The following is a 22,637-nucleotide window of genomic DNA, read 5'->3' as shown; positions in this document are numbered from 1 at the left end:
TTAGTACAAATTATTGTACTATTTGAGGTACTATCAATTATTAGCTATAGACATATCTTTGGGGAAGGAATAGAAAAGGAAAATCTTTAAAGTGCCAAGCATTACAATATATTGAAATATTCATCCCAGTTCTCAAAATAATGCAGTGAGAACAACGCATGTTATAGAATCCAGAAAGTGTGATCATTTCATTTGAATGCAGCGCTATAGCGGAAAGAAGTGGGTGACATTAGAAATTCTCAGAGGAAGCCGCCACCCAGAACTGATGGTTAAGTTAACAACTGAGAAATGAGGGGGAGCAAGCCAGGCCAGGTGGAGGCTGGAAGTAGAGGCCACCAATCAGGTAGAAGGAACAGCCTGGTCGGGGGAGCTACTGTCAGTCATGAGCTAGAGATATGCCGGAAGCTGGGTCGTCCCAGAGGCTGGAGGTCCAAGCCAAGTGGCATGACAGTAATGTGAGTGAGTCAGTAATACCCCAGCCTCTAATCCTACTTCATAGTAGAAGCTGATTTCTTCCTGTCAAAGTTCAGTGGAGCAGGTGGCTTTAGCAAACCAGGTAGGCAAGCTTCTTTCACAAGATAGGGCCTAACCCACAAGTATTTTTATAGGGTTGAGGGGGCAGATGGAACCCTGTGCTGTCTGCAGGCAAATCATTTCCAAAGAGGATTCAAGAGAGACTCTGTACCTCCTCCCTTGCAAAGAGAGGCCTGAGAGAGCAGTGCCAGAGGCTTGGGCTGTGTGACCATGGAGATGAACCCCCTTTCCCAGCATACACAGGCACACGTATACCTGCAGATGCTATATAGGCACCATGCATGTGCACATGTGTGCATATATACTCTGTGCACATCCAGTATATGATCACTGAAATCCTTTTGTTTGTAGAGAATAGATTCTGGGAAGCAAAAATGGATAAGATCTTTTTAGTCTTAAATAGGTAGTACCAGTAACCCAGGAATGGTTCAGAGACTACCGGAGGGTATGTGTAGATTCTGTACCATTTTATGTAAGGGCTGGAGGACCTAGGAGTTTTGGTTACCATGGAGGTCCTGGAACCAATTTCCAGTGGTTGTTTCCAGGTCAGTGCCCCTCTGGTCTTTGGCCTGGAACCTTAGGGTCTTTCACAGGTGATACTTGGCAGATCTGCTCATTAATGATTATAATGCTGGGGTATGCCTTTGGTTCTTTGTGACTTTTAAATCACAAGGGGGCTTCAAAAAAATTCATGGGAAAATGGAATTAAAAGATAAGATGAATTTTCCATGAACTCTAAGTTCATCCCCTCTCTCCATATGTATCAAAACCTAGAAATAATTTCACAGGATTCAGAGGCCTCCGAATCCCCCACAGCCTTGGTGACATCAAGAACAGCTGTTTGGAAACAGGCCTTGCCCTGAGCAGAGTAAGGGGGCAGGCTGCGTGAGGAATTCAGGGCTGATGGGGGGGCCCATACTGCCATGGAGACTCTAATGGACAACCTGCTCGATCCCAGGGCTGCCCCTGCCACCAGCCTGGGCTTCTGTACAGCAAGAAACACAGATTGCATAGTCGAGGGGGAGGATTTTCATCTCATTGTGGGGAAGCTTGGTATTTTTTTTTTAAGCTTTATCTTGACTTAGCCCTATTGGATTTTTTTTTTTAAAGATTTTATTCATTTTATTACAGCCAGATATACACAGAGGAGGAGAGACAGAGAGGAAGATCTTCCGTCCGATGATTGACTCCCCAAGTGAGCCGCAATGGGCTGATGCGCGCCGATCCGAAGCCGGGAACCTGGAACCTCTTCCGGGTCTCCCACGCGGGTGCGGGGTCCCAAGGCCACAAGCAGGGAGCTGGATGGGAAGTGGAGCTGCCGGGATTAGAACCGGCGCCCACATGGGATCCCGGGGCTTTCAAGGCAAGGACTTTAGCCGCTAGGCCACGCCACCGGGCCCAGCCCTATTGGATTTTATCCCCCTTATCCAGATCTCTGACTTCCTGTCGCATCACATCATACCACTGCTTAGAGTAGATTTCTGAAACAGATGTCCTTCCAGCTTTGTGCCTCTGTATCTGAGATAGCAATCTGTTGTGCTAGATTTTTGGGAGAGGAAACCTGGAGCTGCTCTTTTGCTCTCAGCATCATTTCCAGAACTTGTAATGATTATAGTTGATGGGGCATTTCTGGTCGGTTGATGACAGAGGGTTATTTCCTAAGAAAGGATGTGAAGTGTAGACGTTCTTGAGCAGTGTTACATCATCAGAGCCATGATAGCTGTTCTCATAGTACTTAAATAAAAGATTTAGAAACTCCTGTATATCCCATTTTTAACAATTAGAAATGGAACCAAGCTTCTTAAAAACGTTTATTAGATATTAACAGTTAAATTATGTATTATCCATAAATTATGTAGGCCTATAAATTACTTTAAGAAGTTTGTGTAGGGTACTGGCATGATGGCTCAACTGGCTAGCCCTCAGTCTATTGGGCTCCTATATGGGTGTCAGTTTGTGTCCCAGCTGCTCCACTTCCCATTCATATTCCTGATAATGGCCTGGGAAAACAGTAGAGGATGGCCCAAAGCCTCGGGACCCTGCACCTGCATGAGAATCCTGGAAGAAGCTCCTGGCTCCTGGCTTTGGATCAGCTCAGCTCTGGTCATTGCGACCATTTGAGGAGCGTACCAATAGACAGAATATCTTTCTCTTTTTTCTTTTCTGTGTCTCTGCCTTTCCAGTAAAAATAAATAAATCTTTTAAAAATGATTTATTTTTTTTTTACTTGGAAAGGCAGAGACACAAAGAGGAGGAGAGAGGAAGATCTTCCGTCTGCTTATTTACTCTCCAAGCGGCCACACCGGCTGGAGCTGAGCCAATCAGGAGCCGGGAGCCAGGGGCTTCTTCCGGGTCTCCCACACGGGTGCAGGATCCTAAGGCTTTGGCCTTTCCTTGACTGCTTTCCCAGCCCACAAACAGGGAGCTGGACAAACAGTGGGTTCGCTGGGATTAGAACAAGCGCCCATATGGGATCCTGGCACATTCAAAGCAAATACTAGCCATTATGCTATTGCGCCGGGCCCAATAAATCTTTTTAAAAAGTTTGTGGAAAATAGGGTTAAAAGATAGCTTAGTTTAATGCAAAAATTTTAAATGTGTGCATTCAAGGAGAGGAGTCTTCATTAGTGATTAATAAATGCATACAATGAAAAAATTACACATGGATTGAAAAATTTTTTGCATCAAAATGAATTTTTAATTCAAAATTTCCACTAAAATTTTTTTAGAATACTGTTGTATTTTTGGAGAGGGAGTTACTCTGCTTTTTTTTTTTTTCCAGCTTGTAAACTTGTTTTGTTTTCTGTGTGGGCTGTGCAATTTCTTCTAAATTCTGCTTACTTCTGTCAGTTTTAGATATATTGTACATTTATTGTCATCACTCAGTTCTTCAAACATTTTTCTATTATGACTTCTTTAACCTGTATGATGGAACTGTGTTTTAATCTCTCTCTTTTTTTTTTTTTCCATCCCTGGCTTTTACTCAGTTACTCTGTGACCAGAGGTTATGGGCTAGTGTGATGCAACCTCACAAGATGTGTTGTGCCTTTGTAAAATTGTTTCTCATCTTAACGCAGCATTTGCAATTCACAGCAAGGCAGTTCTGATTCATGAACTCTAATACCTGTCCTTCTACTTCAAGAACCTTAAGTTGTTGCAACTTTGTTTTGTTTGTTTTTAATTAAGCAAGACACATGGCAGTTGTCAGGGTCCAACCACTCCTTTTCATTCACGGTCAGAGACCTTCACGGATGTCGTCACTGATTTCATTTTCTGTGAAATAGGAGTACGCCGTGAATTGCCATGTCATCACCTGGGAGCGCATCGTCAGCCACTTCGACATCTTTGCGTTTGGGCACTTCTGGGGCTGGGCCATGAAGGCCCTGTTGATCCGCAGCTACGGTCTGTGCTGGACAATCAGCATCACCTGGGAGCTGACAGAGGTATGCAGTGTGGTGAGAGGGGCTACCTGGACGATGCGTGGCTCACATGCAGCAACAGGGTGGGCTGCCTGGGAGCAGTTCATCCATTCTGCAGCATGGAAACACAAAATGTATTTCCCATCTTGTGAGAATATTGTGTATCCTTGTTAAGAAAACAGAAGCACACCCTCTGTATTAACTTCATAAATTGTGCTTCCTTGCCCCAAGTCTTGATGAGAAACAAATGAAACCAAACTGAAGAATGAAGTCCCAAGTGATACAAAAGATGGTAGAGAGGAAACTCACTTGGAAGGTGATAAGCTAATTTCCTCCCCAGCTTCCAATCTGAGAAAAATAGAATTGGTGGAGGAATTCCAAGGGCATCCAAGTTATTTTGTCCTGAGAACTAATACGGCCCCTCAAGCTCAGAGATCCAAAGTGGGGAGTGTGGAATGAATGTGCTCTTGGACAATACCAGCAAGATGAACTGCAGAGAACTAATGCATTATTTTTCAAGCATCTTTTTATTATTATTGAAAAATCTATTTGCTTGAAAGAGTTCCAGAGAGAAAGAGAGAGAGAAAGAAAGAGGTCTTCCATCCCCTGGCTCACTCTCTGCTGCAATGGCTGGAGCTGCAACAGTCTGAAGCCAAGAGCCAGGAGCTTCTTCCAGGTCTCCCACGTGGGTTAGGGACTCAAGAACTTAGGCCATTTTCCACTGCTTTCCCAGATGCAATAGCAAGGAGCTGGGTTGGAAGAGGAGCCACCAGGACTGGAACAGTTGCCCACACAGGATGCTGGTGCTGTAAGCAGTGGCTTTATCTGATATGCCACAGTGCCAGCCTTTAATTATGTTATTTGTGGGACTTGGGTCAGCAGTCTGATGTGGGCTGTAGGTATCTCCAGTACTGGTGTAACCCCGTACACACAAACATCTACCCCAGCAATCTGTTCCTTGATGCCAGTCATCGTCCTGACCATACCCTGGAGTGGCGTGCCATTTGGGAAAAGCATCTATTGAAGTGCCCCTGAAGCCCAGGTGCCAGCAGCTTTGGTGTCTTCTAGGGACTGTTTTGCAGACTGCCCCAGACCTCTCTCTGATCTCCTGGTCTACCCGCAGCCTTTCGTTTTACCTAAGCTCCCTCTTCACTTGGCCCTCTCCTGGTGTGGGTGTCTGAGTCTTCACAGTATGCTTTTTAGTAGGCCTCCAGTCAGATTGGGTCAGGAGCTTGTTCCACTCTGACATCATCTTAACTAATTACTTCTGCAATGTTTCTGCTTCTGAATCGATCCACACTCCGAGGTTCTGGAGGCTAGGACTTCCATGTGTGAATGTTGAAGGTGCTCAGCTTTCATCCATGCACACCTGTGTCGTCTCCACCCTCCCCATAAATCAGGAAAGGCCATGCAGCACATTCCCATAGTGCTGCTGAGGGGGTCAGAGCTCAGCGCCTTGCTTCCTTGGATGAGCTGGCACAGGGTTCCCGAAGTGCAGCCCATCCCACATTCATCTCCCTGACCCATCCGCCACCTGACCTTGTGCAAGGCACCTGGCCTTTTTCCTCCTCCCTCGCCCTGCAGGCGGGGCTTTTTGCTGTTGTCCCTTCTCTCCAGCCCCTGGTGTCCTATACTGCCCAGTGCTGTAGACTGTCCAGTGAGAGTGTGCATGTGGTGGGCCATCACAATGGTTTCACACTCCTGTTCCCGTTGTGTCTCTCCCACTGGCACCTCACTCCTAAAGCACTGGGCTCTTCCCCTCACACTATCCTTTGCCAGAGACTTCTCATACCTCCCCCAGGTCAAGTCCTTTTCCTTCTGAAACCTCTTCAGTACTTGTTGATTGCTCTTCAAACAGAAGCCAGACTTCTGAGCCAGCCGTAAGTGGACTGGCCCCACCGCTGCAGCCTCTCTCCATCTTGACCCTCTCTGCTCTAGCCATCTTCACTTTTTACAGACTTCATGTTCTTCCCACCAGGAGCCTTCCACCCAGCTCTTTGGTCTTCTCCTGGGCTCGGCCCCTTAAAGCCTGCCCCAACCCTCCTCTGGGATGTTCCATGTTCAGGCGCCTGGAAATGGAGCACCTGTCCGCTCTCTGCTTTGAGATGTGTACTGCATTAAAGATACTTGATAAATAGCTATTTTCTGTTATCTGCCATCCTTCCAGGGGGCAGGGCCACGTCTTCATGGTCTCCAACCCATGTATTCTACCTTCCACATGGCAGAGGCCCCATAGATCCCTAGAGAATGGAGAGACTCAGGAGATGGCCCCCTCGTGCACTGTTTGGCTTCTGCAGATGTCCTTGCCTCAGGCTGGTATGATTGTCTTTCTGTCCAAGGGCAAGAGCAAAGTCCGTCTCGCAACCTTGAGTCCGAGGATGTGGGTGTATTCCAGGGCAGTGCCACACCTGCCTTGGGGGAGAGCGGCCAGGAGCCAGCCGCCGTAGCAGCTGACCTGTGGCTTCCCCACAGCACAGCCCATCGCACAAATGCCTCATGTTTGTGTATGAGTTTGTAGCTGATCATTGTAGCTTTGGCAGTGTTTGTCACAGATCGTCAGGGGTTTGTCACTGGCAGGCTCTGTTTCCAGAGGACTCCTTGGCATTGCCTTTATGTTTTCACTTTCTCAAAATGACCTTCACACATCAGAACATGATGCTCTGGACGGACATGGTGATGCACCCTTTGTTTAAGTAGAATGTTCTAGGGAGACTTTGCTTCCAATCTGTGTCTCATTATTTCCCCTTTCCTCATCTATGTCAGCCTCTCATTCCCACTCAGATGTGTCATCCTTCTAGAAGCTTTCATCAGTTGTTCTCAGGAAAAACAAAAACAAAAAATCCGCTTTGTCCCTGCCACACTCCACTTAGGTCATCTTGGAATGTTCCCATCTAGCCTACTCTGGCTCTGAGAATCCAGATAAAGATCTGACTCCTTGGGCTTGAAGCCATAATCTAGTGACTAAATCCTTGCCTTGCGTGCACTGGAATCCCATGTGGGCACCAGTTTGTGTCCTGGCTGCTTCACTTCTGAATCGGCTCCCTGCTTGTGGTCTGGGAAAGTAGTCGGAGACAGCCCAAAGCCTGGGGATCCTGTATCCGTGTGGGAAACCAAAAGAGGCTCCTGGCTTAGGATAGGCTCAGCTCTGGCCATTGTGACCACTTTGGGAAGTGAACCAGCAGAGGGAAGATCTTTCTGTCTGTCTTTTTCCTTCTTTCTGTATATCTGGCTTTTCAATAAAAATGAGGAAATCTTAGAAACACACACACACACACGCATACACGCACGCATTGATCTGACTCCTCCCCTTGAAATCAGCACCCTTGATTTCAGTGCCCATCAGGAGCCCTGTTGTCTTTATGTGACTCAGCTAGTCTGAGAGTTCTTCTGCAGCCATTGGTAGCCTGCATCTAGTCATCCTGGGCTGCCTTTTCAGCAGTTAGGACTTCCTCATTGTTTGACCAAGATATCTCGGAAACACTTCCCAAAGGCACAACTTGAATCCTCAGGCAGCTTGTTTTCAGAATTGGCCAGTGCAATGTCATCAGTTATGTAAACTTTCCTCAGGTCCCCCTGCCTACATTCTTGTCTTAGAGCCAAGGCAATTCATGGCTATTTCCTAAAGAAGGGCCATCTTTTCTTTAAAGCTGCATGTCAACAGAAGAGGAGCTATTTGGATGAGTGTTGTTTGCAAAGCATCTTAGGACAGTAAGGAAAAATAAGAACAAAGGGTGGGTGTTTATCCCAGTGGTTAAGTTTGCTTAGAGGTCCTGTCCCACATCAGAGCTCCTGGGTTCAATTGCCTTCCGGCTCCCAACTTCAGCCCGACTTCATTGTGGCCATTTGGGGAGTAGGTGGTAGCTCTGTGTCTTTCTGCCTCAAATAAATTTTAAAAAATTTTAAATAGAACCAGATAATCACCCCCATTACTGTTTTTTTTTAATTATCTTATTTTATTGCATTGCATTTGACGGGGGGCGGGGAGGGAAGGCGGGGAATAGTGTCGGTTCTAAATCAGTGTACATGTGCTATGGATGGAAGTGTCTTTGCCCACATGGCACCCAGCTTTGGTCTCTTGTATTCCTCAGCTTTTCTTCATGCATCTCCTGCCCAACTTCGCGGAGTGCTGGTGGGATCAGGTCATCCTGGACATCCTGCTGTGTAATGGCGGTGGCATCTGGCTGGGCATGGTGGTCTGCCGGTTCCTGGAGATGCGCACATACCACTGGGCAAGCTTCAAGTGAGTTGTGCTCCTGTGGACCTGGCCACAGCACGGGGAAGTATACATCTGTGTGTTCCTGGCACAAATTCTATGTTAGCTATTGGAAGAAACAATAGCTATCAGCCGAATTTCAAACATTCCTCCAAAAAATACTAACTCTGCTACAGTTTTCTCTTTTTCATTTCCTATATTCAGAGGGTCCTCCGACCCTCTTGATCAAAAAGTTATGTCTTAGGGCCAGTGTTGTGGCATAGCAACTTGAGTCACTATCTGCAGTGCCAGCATTCCATATGGTTACTGGTTCAAGTCCTGTCTGCTCCACTTTCGATCTGGCTCCCTCTAGTGTGCCTGGGAAAGCAGAAAGGATGGCCCAGTTGCTTGGGCCCCTGTACCCAATAGGAGACCAGGAAGAAGAGCTTGGCTCCTGGGTTAGGCCTAGCACAGCCCCGGCTGTCGCAACAACTTGGGAAATAAAATAGCAGGTGGAAAATTTTTCTCTTTCAGGAACTGAAACAGCAGATGGAAGATCTGTGTATGTGTGTATATGTGTAACTTTCTTTGAAAAAAATTTTTAAGAGATTTATTTATTTTTGTTGGAAAGGCAGATTTACAAAGAGAAGGGAAGAGAGAGAGAGAGAGAGTGAGAGAGAGGTCTTCCATCCCCCAGTTTACTGCCCAAATGGTCATAATGGCCAGAGCTGAGCCAATTCAAAACCAGGAGCCAGGAGCTTCTTCTGGGGTCTCCCATGTGGGTGCAGGGGGTCAAAGGTTTTGTGCCATCCTCCACTGCTTTCTGAGACCCCAGGCAGGGAGCTGGGTCGGAAGTAGAGTGGCTGGGACAAGAAACCAGTGCCCACGTGGGATCCTGGTGATTGCGGGTGGAGAATATATACAGTCGATGTGTGCATATATATATTTAAATAATTTTTAAAATAAAAATATGTATTTTATTTAAATATATTTTAATATATTTTAAATTTTTAAAAATTATAGATTTTTTACAGAAAGTATTTCTCAGTCCTACCCCTGTTTACCTCAGCTGCTTCAGCCTGCATTTAGGTTTCCATCACTGGGTTAGTTAATTTGTCTGCTGTCCCCAGTCACGTATATTCCAGCCTTTGTCCCACCACTGCTTGAGTGGTCTGTTCACGAGCGTCAGTTCATTCTGTCACACCGCTGTGGTGCTTCTCCTGGTCTTCAGGATAAGTGTCCTCTATGGGAGGTCCCCCCTCCACCCTCACGCAGGTCCCGATGCACACGCTTGGTTCCGTTGACCTGTGCTTGGACCCGTGTTCCATCGCCCGGCTGCTCATCCTTTTCTTGCTGACTCAGCTCATCTGTTCACCTCTCCCATCTGCAGCCCACTGGTGTCATTGGCACTCCCTTCCCTTCTTCCTGTTTCCCTAGGGGACCACTCATGTCGCCATCACTGCTTCACTGCCTAGTCTCTGCTGTTTCCCCATTTGCAGTCAGAAGCATGCCTTTTACGGGAGCAAATGAACAATGGTAGAAATAGTGAAAGCAACAGGTGTTTTCAAAACAAAATTTGAGTGTTTTCCTACATCATTAGGTATTAGCATTTTAAAGGGCATTTTTTTAAAAAGATTTTTTAAAAAATTTATTTGAAAAGCAGAGTTGTAGAAACAGAGAGAGAATGAGAGATATCTTTCCTCTGCTGATTCACTCCTCAAACGGCTTGAACAGCAGGGACTGTACCAGGGAGAAGGCACAAGCCAGGAGCTTCTTCAGGTCTCCGGCCTGGGTGCAGGGACCCAAGGACTTGAGTCACCTTCAGCAGCATTAGCAGTAAGCCAAGTGGGGAGTGCAGTAGCCAGGACCCAAACCTGCACTGGCGGAATGTCGATGCCACACGTGATAGTTGTTTCTGCCATGCCACAACACTGGCCCATAAAGGGCCTTTTTATATCCCAGCATACAGATAAGTCATACATTATTTAAATATTTATTTTTAATTTAGTTTAATAGTGAGAATGAACATTCTTGGGTACGCATCTTGGGCATTATTATTTTTTGAAAGTTTTATTTACTTATTTAGTTTTTATTTGAAAGGCAAAGTTAGAGAGAGAGAAGGAAAAACAGCTCTTCCATCCACTGGTTCACTCCCTAGATGCCTGCCATGTCCTGAGAGGAGCTAGGTCAGGAGCTTCCTCCAGGTCTCCCACATGGGTGCTGGGGCACAGCACTTGGGTCTCCCTCCACTGCTTTCCCAGGCCATTAGCAGGGACCTGGATCAGAAGTGGAGCTCCCGGGCTTCACACCAGCACCCACGTGGGGTACTGGCATCGCAGGCACAGGTCTGCCTTGCTAAGCCATGGTGTCCGCTCCTGTCGTTATTATTTATGTATTTATATTTGCAAATGCATTGTTGGAAACTGAGTACCCCAGTTTGTACTCTCATCTGTAATGTTTGTGTCCGTTCTCCATTGTGGGGTGGAAGTTGAAGCACAGATGTATGAACATAGGGTGGCTTTGACAGTGTAGAAGGGCTGGACGTGCTGGGTTCTAGTTCAGCTGTTTGCTAGGAAACACTTAAGCTCAGGGATCGCAGCCCAGGACTCCCACCTGGGTCCCCAGAATCTGCTTTGAGCCATCAGTGCTGCCTTGCATCCTAACTGGTAAGCCAAAGGCCTGCCTCATGTCTTTACAAGATGCAAACCTTGTTCTTGATCATATGGCATCTCCATTTCTTCCCATCTTCCTTTAGATCTGTATATAAACTTCTCTGCCGTTTCGAAACTATAGGCCTCTCCTGGTTCTTGTTTCTCTTTGGGCAGCCTCTGTGTTTCTTGCCGTTGTGCTGCCACCAGACAGGATGCCCTGCTAACAGGTGAACACAGGACCTGGCCAGCTTTCCTATCCTGTCGTTGCCCCTTGCTGCCCCCAGAGCACAAGGCCTGCAATGACACTGCAGCTGAGACATGGGGTCCTTAATGCAAGTGTTTGTTAGGTTAAAGTCTCTTGGGTTTCCATTCTGTACTAGTCCGAGAGGGCTGGAGTGCCCAGCAGGTTCTGAGGCTGGAGCCAAAGGACTTGGGCAGCAAGCATCCGCCTGGTCAGCACCGCCTGGTCTTCTCTCTGAGATGAAGTGTTCTCGTGTGTCTCATGTGGGGCTCAGGCATCTGTAACTTCTGAGTGATTTAGAGCATTAAAACTAGGAAAGGCTAACTATCACTGCTCCTTAGTCTACACTTCTTTTTTCTTTGGTAAAGAGGTTATGTGAGGGACCCCAGTATGCGCTGTTTGCTTTACCCTGGATTCCCCGGGAGGCTGGGGGTGGGGGGTGTAGATGGGGATGGCGCCCCCTGCTGGCGGTCAGGTTCTGCTGGGCTGATTTCAAGCTGCAGTTGAAGACATCTCTGTGCTTCCGTCACCGGATCCGTAGGCTGAGAGCTCTCCCAGCTCTGCAGTGGGACAACGCTGCACCTGTTCAGAAGCCTTGTTAGGTCTGTGCCGCCATACCCTCACTGTGAACAGAGGCACCTCAGCTTGAGATGTTTCCAATACAAAGCAGTACTCCTGTTCCGAACATTTCGTTATGCAGTCAGCATTGTCCCTGTTTTCCCCCGGTGTTACAGCCCCGTTCTCATCTCTTTGGAATTTTCATGGAGCCATTCTCTCCTTCCAGGGACATTCACACCACCACTGGCAAGATCAAACGAGCCGTGCTCCAGTTCACGCCTGCCAGCTGGACCTACGTGAGATGGTTTGACCCCAAGTCTTCCTTCCAGAGAGTGGCCGGAATCTACCTGTTCATGATCATCTGGCAGGTATTCTCAGAGGCCCAGAGCTGGAGTGAAAAGTAAACAAAGCTAAAAAATAAGAGCCTTCCAGGAATTTAGAATTAATGTTAGTTCTTACTGCTTACCAACTAGACACTTGGCTGGATAGAATCTTAAGCCATGGGTCCATGGAACTGTTCAGCCGAATGATGTTATTTTGCCTAAGGTCTTGCTCTATCCATGAAGACATGCTAAGTTATGGATTTTGGCATTACAAATTAGAAACAGCTTCAATTCCCTGAAAACAGTCATAGTTAGCATCTCCCATGGTGTGATTAAGGCTTTCCGTTGCTCTTTAGGGCAACAGTACCTAAGTGTGTGTTGGTGACAGGTGTGTCCAGCTGTTACCACTTTGGGCAGTTCCTCAAGCACTAAGCCAGCTCTCTGCTGCTACTGGAACTGGAGCTGTTTTAAGCTGTGTGTCCCAGCAGGCATTGTCCTCCCTGGACAGAGGTCACTGGTACATCAGCCCATGGTGGATGTAATGGAGATAGCGAAAGGACTGTCCGCTCACACCACTCCATCCTCTAGACCCAGCCTTCCTGTTGTTCTCCTGGCCCCTGCTGGTTTCCCAAATCTGGCAGTCTTGCCAAGGAAATCAGTTTTGGTTTCAAGGGCCTTTCAGAATCATCAAAAGTTATATGCTAGACACATGGGGTGCCAAAATACTCCCAACATAAGGAAAAGATCAGCAGATGTTGCCCTAATGACAAGCAGTCTTCCTTGACCATACATAGAGAGTAATAATACCCACTTTAATTCAAAAGTGTAGGTAAATTGTTTCCTAACCCCTGTAGTCTTCAGAAGTCACCAAAATCAGCCCTCTGTATCTGCCAATTCCATCCCATGGATTGAGCCAACAACATATTGAAAGTATAAATAAATAAATATATTTTTTAAAGATTTTATTATTATTGGAAAGCCGGATATACAGAGAGGAGGAGAGACAGAGAGGAAGATCTTCCATCCGATGTTTCACTCCCCAAGTGAGCCACAACGGGCCGGTGCTGCGCCAATCCGATGCCAGGAATCAGGAACCTCTTCCGGGTCTCCCACGCGGGTGCAGGGTCCCAAAGCTTTGGGATTTCCCAGGCCACAAGCAGGGAACTGGATGGGAAGTGGAACTTCCAGGATTAGAACCGGCGCCCATATGGGATCCCAGGGCGTTCAAGGTGAGGACTTTAGCCGCTAGGCCATGCCGCCGGGCCCAATAAATAAATATTTTAAGATTTATTTTTTATTGTAAATTCAGATTTACAGAAAAAAGAGACAAAGAGGAAGCTCTTCATCTGCTGGTTCACTCCCCAAGTAGCTGCAATGGCCAGAATGAGCCAATCCCGAGCCAGGAGCTTCTGGGTCTCCCAAGTGGATGCAGGGTCCCAAGGCTTTGGGCCGTCCTCTACTGTTTTCCCGGGCCACAAGCACGGAACTGGAAGGGAAGTGGAGCAGCCAGGGTTAGAACTGACACCCATATGGGATCCCGGTGCATGTAAGGGGAGAACTTTAGCCTCTAGGCTATCATGCCGGGCCCAAATATATATTTCCAAAGTTGTACCTATACATAAAATATATGGGAGTTTTTGCTTGTCCATGTTCCCTAAACGCTACACATTTGCATTCAGTACAATAAATAATGCAGACATGATTTGAAGTATATAGGAAGGAGCACACATGTGTGCAAATACTGCACCATTTTACAGGAGGGTCCTAAGCATTTGTGACTTTTGGTATCTGCGTGGTATCCTGGAACCAGTTCCCCATATATAGCAAAGGACAAGTATGTTTATAAGGATGAGGCTGTAAGCGGATTGGGATTAAGCTTTGCTTTATCAGGGCAAATGTCAAGGAAGGTTTAAGTGTTCTTTTATTAGGTGAGTGGATGATTGACTTTATCAGGGAGAGACGTCATCATGTTTCTATAAAGGGACCTGCTGGCCTTGTGTGGAGCACGCCTTTCCCGTGGCTCTGAGCCCTGGACCAAGATCAGCTATTCCTGTCTGGTGTTAGCACACGGACTGGGATCAGCTATTCCCATCTGGTATTAGTACATGGACTGGTTAGGTTTTTTTTTTAATCCCTGAGGGCAACACTGTGGTTAATGATACACATTTTACATCATCGAAGCGGACCTATCAGTGCGTTCGATGTGTTTTCAAGCCTCAAGCACAGTGAGTGTTTCGTGGTCTGTATCCCTTGTTTGAGACCCGGAGCCGGGCTCTGGGCAGAGGGTAGCCAGAATCTCTTGTGGCTGCCAAGGACTCTGTGACACACCAGCCTCAGAGAGCTCTGCCACCACCCCTAGGTGAAGTGCGGGCCAAGCCTTCACCCTCACTTTTTAGAGCTGCCTTTGTTTGAGTGTCTCCCCCCTCCCACGCTTGTGCTACAAGCATGAACAGCCATTTCTCTGAGATGTATTCTCAGCTTCGTTGAGGGTAGTTGAGTTTCCATGGTCCACAGTTAGATTTCTTTAGACCTGGCCTTGTTTTTCTAAGGTTGCGAGAGTGTTCTATGTTTTTTGGCTCCTCTAGCTGTCCCACTGATCCCACGCAAGTCAAATCAATGTCATGTAGACCAGTAAACATGACAAGAGTTGGTACATAAAATCCTCAGGGACCCCTCTTGTCACCCCCTGTACCACCTATTAATTCATACTCATGTTGTGCTAGCTGTTACTCATTAAATTAGCAAGTTTTGGAGAATAGCATGTGTTTTCTAATGATGTTTGGCACATAACAATTACATTTAGTTGTGGAATGTCTATTTAAGGAATATGATTATGGCTTAGCATGAGGTCCTAGGTTGACTCATTTCTCCTTGTTTTCCAGCTGACCGAGTTGAATACCTTCTTCCTGAAACATATCTTTGTGTTCCAAGCCAGCCATCCGTTAAGCTGGTGTAGGATTCTCTTTATTGGCTGCATCACGGCTCCCACAGTGAGGTAAGTAGACAAGCTCGACTGTCACCTGAGCACATTAACCGGCTGGGCAGAAGGGAAGCCACACCCACGGGCAGATTTTCCATGAAAACACCATTCCAAAGAATCGTGCGTCCTGAACATCTTCAATATGAAGATGTCTTACTGTGAGACCTCAGTGACATTATCGGGGCTTTAAGAGAGAAAACGAGTAACCCACACCACAGTTTATGTGCTGTTTTTTTCTGACCCCCTTATTAGTTTTCCACCCCTGATCATTTCTCTCACTGCTCACGTCCTATAAAAAACAAGTAGCCAAACACTCCTGAGGGTTGTTTTTTTTGTGTGTGTGTGAGATCATTGGAAAGTACAAAAACTTATGGTAGAGTTCAAGTCATAAATTATATTATTTTTGTAAGTGGCATTGTAGTATTTCTCCAGACCCAGACAAGCTGATTTCCTCTTGAAAGTGTCCTTGCTGTGGTGTAGTTCTGCGTGGGAACTGAGATGGACCTGGGAGTTCAGGCCCTGTCTCTCCTGGGATCCTGTGAAGTGTTATTTATTTATTTATTCATTTACTTACTTATTTATTTATTATAAAGATTTATTTATTTTTATTACAAAGTCAGATATGCAGAGAGGAAGAGAGACAAAGAGGAAGATCTTCCGTCTGATGATTCACTCCCCAAGTGAGCCGCAACGGCCAGTGCTGTGCCAATCAGAAGCCAGGAGCCAGGAACCTCCTCCAGGTCTCCCACAAGGGTGCAGGGTCCCAAAGCTTTGGGCCGTCCTCGACTACTTTCCCAGGCCACAAGCAGGGAGCTGGATGGGAAGTGGAGCTGCCGGGATTAGAACCGGAGCCCATATGGGATCCCGGGGCGTTCAAGGCGAGGACTTTAGCTGCTAGAGACAACCCCTCAGGGAGACTGAGCCGACAAAGTTCAAGGCAAACTCTTCTCATTTATTTCGTTCTCCCCATTTAGCGATAGCACTTGGGTTTGCCCACGAAAACAGAATTGCAGCATTGATCAGAGCTGCCCAAGATACACCACGTCAACAGAGCAGTTAAGAGAGTCAGGTTTACCGAAACTGCAGGAACACTCAGGTCACCACTTGCCATGCGCTCACGAAGCAGACAAGCAGAGGACTTCTGTTGCCAAGGAGAGTAGATCCGCACCGTGGCGAGACAGGCCCCGGCCAGCTCCTTCTCCTGTTCGCATTCAGTGTCACACACACACATTAGAGTTATACACACATACATAGACATGTTTTCCTAGACCCTGAGTTGAACAAATCAAGCATGACACCTGTGAATCTCATGGAAGTAAAAACTGTATCTTCTTTTTTTCTTAGTAACCGAATAGGTAAGAGCAGCTGGGGAGGCAGCAACCCTTTGAAACTGCAAAGGCCACTGGCTTGTTAAAACCATTCTCTCCTAAATGCCATTGTTTCCTTTGAGGGTTTTGTGGGCCCCACCCTCATTTAAGGTGTACCTGGACCTTCACAGTTATGTTCAAGAAAGATTAACAGCAGCTCTTTTGTAAAACTAGAAATGAACAACAAAGTAAGAGGGGAAAGAAGTGTCTTTGTATAAAACTAGCAAATCAGATGGGATATATCTTGAAATTTTCATTTATTTTATTCAACAAAAACTAGAGACCAAAGAAATCCAACATTTTGAAACTCTTGAGAGTGTCTCGGAGTTTTTACCAGACCCTGCAAATTTTTTGCACACTTGTTCTCCCTTTGGAAATGAGCCATCCATGGGGCTCCTGCACCGCTTGAGACAGTCTCTATGAGAAGCTGTGCTGGCAGGTTCTGTTGCAAGGTGGACCTGGTCCTGTGGATTTCACACAGCCAACCCTGTGAGTGAAGACCAGCCCCTCATGAGAAGAGCTTATGGGCTTAGAGAGTGCCTCACGTGCACCCTGTCTCCATTTGTTTGTTTGTTTGTTTGTTTGTTTTATGAGACTTTCTTCTGAACCTGCTACTTTCAAAAGATTGTTGAGTGAACATCTCTTTCTGATAATTGTCAAGTGTAGGGAAAAGGCGTGGATGCAGGGAGAGAGTAATAACTGAACTGGTGAAATCATGAGGTGAGGAAAATGTGAAGTAACCATGCGTTGTTTTGAGCTAGAGTGCTTGCCTGGCGTCCTGGGATGAGGAGGTGCTGGTCATTGATGAGCCTTAGCACAGCATCATTCATGTGTGTGTGTGTCTGCACCGTCACCATAGCTTTATCAAGTCCTCTGGGGAGTCTGGGACTCAAGAGCTGGATGCAGCTTTGGGGGTGCTCACGAGGCTCTAAACCACACTGCCCTCACCACATGTGACTGTGGAGCACTGCAGAAGTGGTTTCTTCACAGCGACATGTGCTGAGTGTGGAAACCACACACGCCCCAGAGAGAGTCAGTCCAGATTCCACACACCAGGCCTCATGACGGTATCTTCCTGCACTATCTAAATCTTGGTTCAAGTAACTAAGGCATCATTAAAAAGAATTTTATAACCACCCCCTGTGCTTTTGGCTGTGACTACTGGAAAGATGGAAGTGGTATCTGCGGCTCAAGTTTGATTACATGCCACAGTGCTGCCCTGTCTGCATTCCATGCCATTGCCTCTCTGTTTCCAACTTGGTTATATCCAAAGTCAGTGGCCGTCAGTGACCCTGAAGTGCAGCTGAGATCCCATTCCAGCTTCTGAAAGCCAAAAACAAACAACAACCTCTCTGTCATGGGAGTGCCAGGGGAGGCCATTCATGAGCCACCTCTGCCATCCTCTGCTTGGAACCTGCGCCTGGGCTGTCCTGGCTTGGGGGCTGAGGGAGTCTGTGGTTCAATCAGGAACGCCTGTGCCGACTGTCTGGTTCTCCACACTGCACTCCCCTCCCTCCAACTTAAAGCCTGTGCTGAATCTGCCTGGAATGCTTCTACAGGTGCTGTCTTGGAATTCCCTTGAATATGACTGGCCCAGGTAGGTCGCGTCTAGGGACCAAGAGAATACATTTTCTCTGCTCACTCTGTCAAAGGGATTTAATTCTGCCTCGCCTTGTGGGCCTAGCAGAAGCTCTCAGTGAGCTCCCGCTTTGTTCTTTCAGGCAGTACTACGCTTACCTCACGGACACACAGTGCAAACGCGTGGGAACACAGTGCTGGGTGTTTGGGTGAGTATCTGTTACTGGGGAAGGCTCAGAGTCGATTACGCCTCTGAATTTCTTTGGGTGTTTCTTGGCTATGTGTTAAGGACCTTTCAATGTAATTCTCCTGTGAAGATAAGTGGATAAATTTACTGTTTTTATTTTTAGCCTTTTACTGTTACTATTTTTTAATTATGTGTTTGAAATGTAGAGAGAGAGAAGGAGAGAGAGAGAGAGAGATCTGCCATCTATCTGCTGTTGCACTTTCCAAATGCCCCCAACAGCTAGGGCTGGGCCAGGCTGATCCCAAGAACCTAGAAGTCATTCCAGTTCTCTCATGTAGGTAGAAAGAACCAAGGACTTGAGCTGTCATCTGCCACCTTCCAGAGTGCACATTAGCAGGAAGCTGGAGGGGAAGCCAAGTTGGAACTCAAACCCATGCCCTTCAACATGAGATACAGGCATTCCAAGTCACATTGTAACCACCCTGCCAGATAATGAACCCAACATGTTTCTGACATTCCTTTTTCTAAGAGTCGTTATTTAACAAGTGACCAAAAGAAGGCATAGAAACTATTTAACAAGAAAAGTTTGGGGGTGTGGTAGGAAGTGGCACTGTGGCATAGGTAGGCCTCCATCTGCAGTTACAGCACCTTAAATGAGCACTGGTTTGAGTCCTGCATGCTCCACTTCTGATCTAGCTCCCTGCGATTGACCTTGGAAAGCAGAAGAAGATGGTCTGGGTTCTTGGGCCCCTGCATCCTCATGGAAGACCCAGTAGAAGCTCTAGACTCCTGGCTTTGGACCAGCCCAGCTTCGGCCATTGTTTCCATTTGGGGAGTGAACCAGTGGATTGAAGATCTCTATGTATAATTCTGCCTTTCAATAAAAATAAACAGATCTTAAAAAGAAATAGGAAATCAGAAGATATTTCCCACATAGAACTCAGAGACCTTTTTGTGTAAAATAAATTAGGCAGAAAATGGATAGACCATATTTCCTATATACTTTCCCTAGAGTTTGAGATGAGGGCCTCTTGTACGTTTGCCCAGAATTCTTGCTACTTTTATACCAAAACGACCTTTGAAATAACGCCTTGCTCTGTGCTGGCCTGATTTTATCATTTCTAAGAAAAGTAACACATGGTCATATAGTCACAGCTTACTGTCTTGTTCCAGATTTAAATGCTCCATCTTAATTTACTATTGTGCAACTTTGATTTGAAAGGGACCATTGATTCTCTAGTTTAAGGCTCCCTCCCCTTAAATGTGAAATGTGAGACCCTCTTCAGTTTCTCAGGTGAGTGGCTTTTCTGCTGAAACATTGATCTGTAGTTTATCATTACGAAGCTGAAGTTCTAGGCCTGCCACCAAATATGTACAAGTTCAGTTATTAGGCTTGATCCAAATTCTGGATTGATTTTGCCTGTACAAAGAAAATGCAAGGAAAAGGCACAGTAGAAAAGAAATAATTACTTTCAGTTTTTAAAAGAGAATCACTTTCCCCATTTAAAAAGTACTACGCCCATGGATTAAAAACTCACCAAAGAATTTAATTGAGATAGGTCCTCCAAAAAAGTCAGTCATTCAGGGACCTTGTTTTGATGTCATTCTTTCCCAGATTTCCTGCGTGTGTGGGAGTTGCGAATGCGCATGTCCATGTTCAGCTCCCGTTCCAGACTCCAACAGGTTGCCGATAGTTTCAGAGGATTTAAGTGCAGACCCTCAGATGTGATTTAGCAGGTGTCTTTGCATCCCAGAAGACAAGGACCACTGTCCTTTGTTCCCCCTCAATTTAGAAGCATAAACTGATCTCCCTCCTCGTGGGGACTGCAGCCAAAGGGGTGATGGGACAGCTTGGGTTTCATATGTTCATTGATGCCCAGGAGGGGAAAGCCACACGTCCACCAAGGTTTTGGATGGGCTCAGCCAGGAAGCCATGCCACCTCCCATGCTAGCTGACCTTCCTCAGCCAGGAATGAAGTAGCATGTCCTGTCTTTGGATTCTCCTTTCTCTCTTATATCACCCCCTTCCTCGTGCAGCTTTTTCATCACTGGTTAAAAGCTACCCCACTGCCCCGCCATGTTCCTGTGGCTCCCTGGAGTAGCTCTCACCCATGGCCTAAGGGGGTTGGGAAAGAAGGTGCTGTTGACCTGAGTGGAGAGGCAGCCACAAAGTGGCAGAAATCTCTTGCCTCAGAATCCTGCTTTGTGGGCAGGGATGGAAAGAATGGAAATGGGAAGACAAGGTGACTTCCAGTTCCTTAGTGTGCTCTGTTGATAACTGGAAACTCCCAGAACATCCTCGCTGAGACGAATGACTCATGCGAACCAGCCGGCAGCGCTGGAAAAACAAAAAAGTACTAACTAATCCCTGTTGGTCAGTCACGCTGGTGTGCCCAGCCCCAAAGCCAGTATGAGTGAGAGCCTGTGCCCCCTGCATAGGGCATGTGTCTATACTGCCTGTCTACACTCTGCTTTTCTCTGAGTGCTTTCTGCCTCCCACCACTCCTGCACCACCCCCAGCCAGGTCAGTTCTCATTCCCGCTCCCCTCCCAGTTTCCCTGTGACCCTGATTGCCCATGTCCTTTGCCAGCTAGCAGATATTGCCCAGCTGTCCAGCACTGATAGCTCAGCAGCCTCTGCGCAGCTTGCATCCCTCTTGATCAAGAGTAAGCCCAGCATGGTGTAGATACAGGAGAGGGAACAGAAGTGCCTGCAGCATAGCCAAGGTGGGCCCTTGGGTGGGCTCTCCCAAGGTGGGAGAGGGCAAAGCAAAGGTCACAGTCGATTTCCCTGCACCTTTTCTCATCTTTCTGTCTTGGGGAGGGGGTCAGGCATGCACTTTGCCCCTGAGGGCTTGTATGAAGTGCTTGCTGATGTAGTTCAGTACTGCCTTACTTTCCTCTCTCCTGCCCTTGAACCGCAGAGCTGGGCTGTTAGTTGTTTCATATCCCTAGCCGTATTGCACACAGCAGAGCCCCTTCCCCCTGCCTCGTTTGTGCCCATCTGTCCGTCCTCGCTAGCACCTCTACCAGCATCACAAACACCCTGGTAGTACCTGCACAATCTTCTTTGTGAGTCCCTTTCCCCAGATGACCTTGACAGACAGAATGAGTGTCCCTTACCTTGGGTCCACAAGTGTTTCTGAAGAGTGTATGATGTGAGATTTTTAAAAAGATTTATTTCTGTTGGAAAGTCAGAGTTGTAGAGAGAAGGAAAGACAGAAAGAAAGATCTTCCATCTGCTGATTCACTCCCCAAGTGGCCGCAATGCTGGAGCTGAGCCAATCTGAAACCAGGATCTAGGAGCTTCTTCTGGGTCTCTCACGCAGGTACAGGGTCCCAAGGCTTTGGGCTGTCCTTGACTGCTTTCTCAGGCCACAGGCAGGGAGCTGGAAAGGAAGTGGAACAGCCAGGAAATGAACCAGCACCCATGTGGGATGCCTGGTGCTTGCAAGGTGAGAATTTAACCATTGAACCATTGCGCTGAGCCCATGATATGGGATTTTTTTAAGTGGGTGTTGGAATATGTGCCTATAGGTAATGAGTTATCTTGAATTAGGACCCAAGTATTAAACGTCTGTATCTATCTATCTATATCTATATCTACATCTATATCTATATATTTAATATTTATTTTATTTTTATTGCAAAGTCAGATATATAGAGAGGAGGAGAGACAGAGAGGAAGATCTTCTGTCCAATGATTCACTCCCCAAGTGACCACAATGGCTGGTGCTGCGCCTATCCAAAGCCAGGAGCCAGGAACTTCTTCCAGGTCTTCCACGTGGGTACAGGGTCCCAAGGCTTTGGGCCGTCCTCGACTACTTTCCCAGGCCACAAGCAGGGAGCTGGATGGGAAGTGGAGCTTCCGGAATTAGAACCGGTATCCATATGGGATCCTGGCGCGTTCAAGGCTAGGACTTTAGCCTCTAGACCACTGCGCTGGGCCCTTAAACATCTGTATTTTGTGTGCACCTGATATAAACAGCCTGAAGTGAATGTTATATACTCTGTTTACTAAGTTTGTACATAGAAGAAGGTTTCATGGTATGGAATTTATCACCTGTGGCGTCTTAGGAGAATGTTCCCACTGGAGGCACTGTGGGATCGTCAGTACGCCTCACGCCCATTTCCACTCTCCCAGCCCTTCCCCGGTCTGTCTGGAAGGCAGGGAATATCCTGGGGCTTGGTATCGCTTTGTCAAGACCCAGACAGACTCTCTGCTTCTAACAGGGTCCCTTTCCTCCCCCTAACTGAGAGCCTCACTCTGTAACTTGAGGAACATCTCCTGGCCTCCCGGGTGACTGAGTAATTGTTGCATTTGATGGATCCATGTCTTCTTCCCACTTGAGGAGCCAGCTCTGAGCTGGTAGGAGAAGGGCCCTCCTGGCTCCGGGCCACCCCGGGATTGAGTTCTCAGGCAGCTGCAGAACCGGCTGACAGGTGGCCTCCCACCCTGCACCCTGGTACAGTCCTTAGCACCCAAGAGCAAGGCTCTGTCTGCTTCTCAAGCTTGGCTCACGCACCCAGCTTGCACACGCGGACTTGGAATCCTTGTGCCCCCTACTCCACGCCCTTTCTGTAAATGACCTGCTTACGGTCTTGTTC

General features: G+C 47.0%; 1 protein-coding gene across 2 annotated transcripts in view; it reads left to right on the top strand.

Annotated features, from left to right (window-relative positions):
• Nucleotides 1-22,637, top strand: part of PTDSS1 (phosphatidylserine synthase 1) — a 76,126-nt gene that overhangs the window by 36,929 nt on the left and 16,560 nt on the right. For both annotated transcript variants that reach the window (XR_009246066.1, XM_004580617.4), the window contains exons 5-9: nucleotides 3,819-3,977; nucleotides 8,042-8,193; nucleotides 11,822-11,963; nucleotides 14,801-14,913; nucleotides 17,987-18,052. Coding sequence is in view for 1 of the 2 variants with exons in the window: in XM_004580617.4 (XP_004580674.1) it covers nucleotides 3,819-3,977; nucleotides 8,042-8,193; nucleotides 11,822-11,963; nucleotides 14,801-14,913; nucleotides 17,987-18,052 (632 nt within the window). In the remaining variant the exon portion in view is untranslated. The remainder of the gene's footprint in view (nucleotides 1-3,818; nucleotides 3,978-8,041; nucleotides 8,194-11,821; nucleotides 11,964-14,800; nucleotides 14,914-17,986; nucleotides 18,053-22,637) is intronic.

The sequence above is a fragment of the Ochotona princeps genome, chromosome 9 (genome assembly GCF_030435755.1).
Source record: "Ochotona princeps isolate mOchPri1 chromosome 9, mOchPri1.hap1, whole genome shotgun sequence".
Taxonomy (NCBI): domain Eukaryota; kingdom Metazoa; phylum Chordata; class Mammalia; order Lagomorpha; family Ochotonidae; genus Ochotona; species Ochotona princeps.
The sequence above is the reverse complement of the archived record's forward strand: the minus strand, read 5'-3'. Positions and strand labels throughout refer to the sequence as shown.